We start from the raw sequence: 6,202 nt of genomic DNA, 5'->3' as shown, positions 1-6,202 counted from the left end.
GAGAGAGAGAGAGAGAGAGAGAGAGAGAGAGAGAGAGAGAGAGAGAGAGATGAACCTGATAGAAAGAAAGCGGTAAATGAGGAAGTCAAGAGCGGATGTTTGGGTTTTTTGAGCCCATTCATTTAAAAAACACAGAGAAGAAAAGAGAGAGACAGAGACACCTGAGAAAAACCACAACAGCTTTTTAAAACTGAGCACTCACTGGTTTTCCCGAAACTAAGGGGCTCAGAGGCGCTGAGAACAAATCCCATTGACGTAAAAGCAGGCGCATGCTCACCATCAAACACATTATGTATACACGCACATACATACACACACACACAAACACACACTCACACTCATATGCATACAGTGTGAAAAACGAGAGGGTGCTGTAAATGTTTCTTTCTGAAGAATTCACACAAAATTTTAAACAACCACAAAGCAACAAGAAGGTAACCGATGCCTGCGAAAGCAAAGGGACTAGGTGTTGTGTAAGGTTTCTGCACTTAATCTGTCTTGCACCGAGTTTCTGCTAATGAGACAGACTTTTGATTTGCATTATGCCTACACAGCAAGTTTAGTGTACAACTGTGAGGTGCACAAGTGGAGATAAAAATAAAATAAAATCAGAGCACAGCTAAGATGTCAAAGGTGGTTTAAAAAAACCAAAACTAGAATATAAAATAAAAACTTTTGTTTTTAAAGCTTTTTTTGATCTGAGACATGCATTCATCTACTTCCGTGGAACCATCTGTTAAAGATGGATATGTCATTGCAGTTACAAAGCAAATATGAGATAATAAGCAGCTGTAAGATACCACGGGACTTAACTTGTGGCTCGGCTAAATATTGGTCATCATGAGGTTTGGTTTTTTTTGAGTGAATGCAAATGATGATGATACTTTTTGAAACTGCATGATCAAAGTGCCAATAAATTCTTGGACATGCTTTGCTTTCGGTCACATGATTCTTTGGGTCTTTGTATGAATTTCTGTAGTTTATTAGTGTGTGGGTGGTAGATTTTGACAAAGTAAAGTAACCATGCGTTAAAGTTTAATATTTGCATTCATGTGGTCTCGAAAACTCCTCTGGTGCCCTGTGTATTCTCACTACCACCACCTCACGCCTCGAGGGACCAGTCAGCTGACTCTGGATTGTTCAACATGTGAATACCAACAAATCACTCTCAGCCTAGATCTATAGTATACCTGTAGCTTCCAGGTTAATATGTTAGGTATGTTAAATCTCAATAAGTCCTTATCAGCAGTGAACCAGTTTTTCTTACATGAAGTGAAAATGCAGTCAATAATGGGAGGGCACACTGACTGACTGTACCTACTCAGTATGCACAGTCAGGTGAGTCATGGAGATCAAATAAACAAAGAACGCTACTGATATCTCACGTCCAGATTGTGCAACAGCAGAAGTTTTGTCTTCGACAGCAGGACATTGACATTAATGTTGTTTGGGTTGTTCCTCGTAAATCAATTGCACTGACATCTTATTGAAGTGAACAGTTTTCCTTGAGAACTTAGTTTAGACTTAAAAACGTGAAAGCAATAGTAATGATCAGACTGCACGTTTTCATCACAAGGGCCTTTCGATTTTTGGTAAGAAGTTGTGATACATGATTAATGTTAGAAAGCTTTCTAATAAAAACACTTTGATATATAATACAGTAGGAATAATATGACTGCACAATTCCATGCAGCTGCTTTAGTTTCAGGGGTATCGTCGCATTACGAAGGGTGACTGGGAAAGTTGAATCAAACAAAAGCATCATTAACTGCATATGGTTTTCCTACGGTGAAACTCAAAACGTCTGTTTTGAAACTGGATTAGGATGCGTACTCATACACCTATACACTGGAAAACACATTGAGATAATGGGATATGTGTGAAACCTATAGCTTAAATATAATCACTTGCTATCATTTGCATGTTTGAATCAAGAGGCGTGGTCAGGAGCTGAAAAATGAACCCAACATGTACATGCATGTTAGTTGACTTAGCTATTTTAAGTTAAATCAACTCATATTGACTCCCATATGTATGTGATATACCCACACGCTTTCCTAACCAAGCTAGCTAAGTGGCACTGTAAAGTTAACTCTCCATGTCCTTTTTATATCTATAGAAACTTTTTGCTCCCAAATGACCACCATCATGAAGCTAAAGTTGCAATCATTATACCATGGCCATCTTTTACATACAGTTTGTGATTTTAATGTTCATGGTGTTGAGGATGAGTCTGAACTTGTTGCATATGTCCTTCTATTTACTGTCACTGGCCATGTTATACGATTTAAAAATGACAATATGAGTCAGATTTAAACTTTACATTTTTTTGTAACAATAAACTTTTTCTGACAAAGTTTAAGCTGAGTGCAACTTTCATATCTGGCAATTGATGAGTCACCACTTCTGAGAAGTTGGGATTGACTTGAATCTCAGACTCATACTGTACAGTAGACCTCAATTTTCAAACCATTATCCTCTTAGAAGTCCCTCTAATGAAAATTTCTTGAAGTGAAATGATTGTGCTGAATTTTCAAATCCATAAAATGTGCCAAGTTATGACTTTCAAAATGACAAATGACACAATCATGCACAAGGTGGATGAATCATCTTTTAAGTTTACTATATACACCAGTTACCTGGATGGATGGATTGATTGTATATCATAAAGTGACACCCAAATATCAGAATGAAAAAGAAAATAATCAACATACGTATCTCCATCTTCATCTTGTCTTGTTGCTTGAGCGATACCAGCCAGGACGTTTTCAGTTTGGTGGGCCACAACATTATTTGGCTCTGAGAGATGAGGCAGGCAGAACACTGGGTAATGACCTAAGCAGGGATGACACAGAATGAGAAATAGAAACAATGAGAAAGAGAAATAAAAAGAAGTTTGCAGGGAGAGAGAAAGAAAAGAGAAATGATGAAGATATAAATGAATAATTAGAAAAGCTCCTGGCAAGCAAGTGATTTCTGTAATAAGGAAGTGGATAAGTTACAAGTCATATACTGTAAATATGAGTGTGCTGTATTCAGTTATAAACTGACCCAGTGAGCTACTTTGATTCATGCAGTGAACACACTAATGAGGGGTACAGTAGGTGTAAAATAGCTTAGTGGGCATTTTCAGCAGCAGTAGCTTCTCTATGGTCTCTGACTTCACTGTCTTTTCTGCCACAATGTCACACTGGCAGAGAAAACCACTAAAGAAAGGGGAGGAGGAGCTGTCTGTTGCCACAGTTTTAAAAATCAAAACAGCATTAGCAGGTAATGCCCTGTAATACCACAAAAATGATATGCCCCAACATGTAGTGCCTTGCTCTGTCCTCCAAACCTACATTTTGTCAGCTAGTCTGATCATTTTACCCACAGGCTGCTATTTCACGTATTATTGGTTAAACCAAACAAATATTCAATGCGTTTTTCTTTGGAGAACAGTGAAATCAAAACTTCAGATGGTAATTTTACAGACATCTCATGGTCTCATAGTCTCATGGTCCAATTCTTACTTTGGGGTTTAAACACTTACAATATTTAAAAACAAAACAAAATAATAAAGCTGTTGCACAACATACTGCAGTATTAGACTTAATGTTGGCCAGCAGGGCTTACCGTAAGGGAAAAAGCACATGGGGTATCCATTTGGAATCTGTCCTTCCAGCTGCCTGGGAGTCACTGGTGCTATGCCGACTCTTTCCACGGGATCGGCTAAAGTCTTATCTTCCGGAGGAGAAAATCGGTCTTCTCTTTCTGCTTTAGACGGTGACAGTCTTTTAGTCTCCGGTTCGACAGGAATCGGGCGTTTCCTAAAAGGAAGCTGTGAGGCAGATCTATCCGCTGGACGCTTGCGAGAAGTACTGGTTGGTGAGACCGATACGCCTCTGACCGTGGGGCAGTTTTCATCTAAACTGTCCGCCCCTGTGAACGCCGGAGGTGCAGGTGAACCGCCTGTTACCCGAGCGTCCCTGGAGCCACAAGCTGGAGTCCCCCCGGCGTTCCCACGCACTCGGACATTGGTGCGCAAATCCAGCGGCACTGGGGCAACCGACTTGTGGGTACCGTTCATGGTCATGATCCTTGGCATCAACTGGGAGAGATTCTTCGAGATCTGAAGAAGTTTATTGGAATCAGTCAAAGCAAAGTGAACCGACCGTGCGCAATTCCCATATCCATGAAATCAACTGGACAGCGATCAGACCATCACCCTGTTTCCTTTTGAGTCACTAGTGGGGTTTAGATAAGCGTTCGAATTCAATGACCTGTGGGGGGAAAAACACAAAAAATTAAAAATAAAATAGTCTACATGTGAAGAAACGCTAAGAGATAAGGTACTTATGTGTGTCCTAGTGCACCTATGACAAGGTAGAGTGCAGCTGCGCGACTTTCATCTGCTTTTAATGAAGTGTCAGAGCGACACGGTGCTTTCCCTTTAAACCGAAACAAAACGATTCTACCACTTAACTTTATACTAAGAAAGGCAGGAAAACAGCGACGAATTCATAGCATTCTTGCATTTCCGACTTCTGACATCTGTCTGTTTTGCATGCAAGTTAAAAACATTTAACACCGAATTTCGCAAGAAGTTCATGGCTCGTTGCTTGTTCAGAGACTCTGTGCAATAGCAATGTGAAGAACAAACACGGAGGCACTAGTCGACTGTCGATCGACTGTCCAGCACATGATCAATAGGTGACAACTTTTTTCTTTTAAAATAGTTCAACATTGTTTCACATTTAATGTTTCAACATTAAATTTGGATTCAATACAAATTTTGATTTGTGAGCAACTTTCAGTTTAGCAAGGTAATCAAAGTATTCATTAAATTACCTTGCAGAAACTATTACTACTAACTACTATCAAAACATGAAAAAACAACCCTTTCTGTTACAAAGACGAAGTCAAGGAAAAGATGACTTGATGCTTGATGCTAATAATTTTTTAAGGCTGTCTCAGCCGAGTTTAGAGCAAAATATTTTATTTTGCTAGTGACTGGTCATGAGTAAATAAACGAATAGCCACACTATTAACTGGGAACTACATGAACATTGCTTTGCTTTCTGTCTTTTTTGGGGGTTTTTTATAATTCAATTCAGGTTCAGCTATATATCCTCAAATCACAACAAATACTGCCCCAAGGAGCCTTAAACCATAGCAATCAGTCAGACACCAACCTCTCAGAGAACAGAACAGGTGAAGGCTCACGCAGGTTCATCCAGTCGTGCAGTAACTTCTAAAAGAAGCATGAACTTCCCTAAGATTTTGTTACTTACCTGTGTATTTGGAAGGCCTATCCATGATTACTTGATGCTGTGAGTTATGGGCTCTTCTGCGCATGCTCTGCACAGCCATGTGGTGGTGGCCAAATGAGACCTTTCAGGGCTAAAGAAAATTAAGCAATATTGGAACTGCAGTTCCTCAAATGACCACTTCAGGCTGACTCCTAAAGAAAGTCAGTCCACATGGACTCCAGTATTAAAGTAACCAGTTTAACAGCACAATTTATTTTAATTAAAGTCCATAATTGTGGTCCTACTATAGCTTTTGGAGCGTTTTTAATGCAATTATCTGACTAGTAATTTGGGTAGTCCTATCCATCCATCTATCCATCCATCCTCTTGTTAGCACTAATAAGTAGGTCTCTATGTCTGTGCCAGGCATCTATATAGTTTGAAAATCAAGCTTGCAAGCTTTTTGACTCTTCTAAATTTTGTGACATCTAATAAAACAACATTGTGACAGTTATAAAGCAGACCACAAATTAATGTGTGACATCGTTTTGTATGCTATCTGTGGTGATGCCCTGCCTGACAAACGCGCTGGCCATACCTTTATAGTTCAATGTCATGATCTATATCAAGGTCATGCCCCAGATTTCTCTGTGTTTTCAGTAAGCAAAGACTAGCAAAGGAATAGTTGAACTACTCAACTCATTATGCAAAGAAGTAGTGCAGCTACCAGAAAGTTACTGAAACCAGCAGGTTACTGAAACAAGCTACTCCAACAATGCATTTAGTGTTTTCCTTTCTGTTACTGTAAATATGTTCACTGTGCAAGCATAGCCACATGCTTGGACCATGGCTTCTACCTTGTATTTAGAGTAATTTAAGCTGTTTCTGCCATATAGCAAGCAAACACATTTCATGAGGAAGAGGTGACAAAAGATTTTGAAAGGTAAACTTCCCTTTTGAAATTTTCAAGG

At 39.3% G+C, this 6,202-nt stretch overlaps 1 protein-coding gene across 2 annotated transcripts in view; it reads right to left on the bottom strand.

Annotated features, from left to right (window-relative positions):
- Positions 1-5,257, bottom strand: part of bcl3 (BCL3 transcription coactivator) — an 18,001-nt gene extending 12,744 nt beyond the window's left edge. Inside the window, exons 1-3 of one of the 2 annotated variants that reach the window (XM_005938241.3) lie at positions 5,175-5,257; positions 3,616-4,262; positions 2,715-2,835 (exon numbers count right to left, since the gene is read on the bottom strand). In XM_005938241.3, the coding sequence (XP_005938303.1) occupies positions 2,715-2,835; positions 3,616-4,087 (593 nt within the window). In that variant the 5' untranslated portion in view covers positions 4,088-4,262; positions 5,175-5,257. Of the gene's footprint in view, positions 1-2,714; positions 2,836-3,615; positions 4,263-4,355; positions 4,654-5,174 lie in introns of those variants that run through there. The other variant, XM_005938242.2, reaches the window with a different exon arrangement.
- Between the last annotated feature and the right edge of the window lie 945 nt (positions 5,258-6,202).

This window comes from Haplochromis burtoni, unplaced genomic scaffold (genome assembly GCF_018398535.1).
Source record: "Haplochromis burtoni strain Fernald_Lab_line unplaced genomic scaffold, NCSU_Asbu1 Contig_237, whole genome shotgun sequence".
Classification (NCBI taxonomy): domain Eukaryota; kingdom Metazoa; phylum Chordata; class Actinopteri; order Cichliformes; family Cichlidae; genus Haplochromis; species Haplochromis burtoni.
The sequence above is the reverse complement of the archived record's forward strand: the minus strand, read 5'-3'. Positions and strand labels throughout refer to the sequence as shown.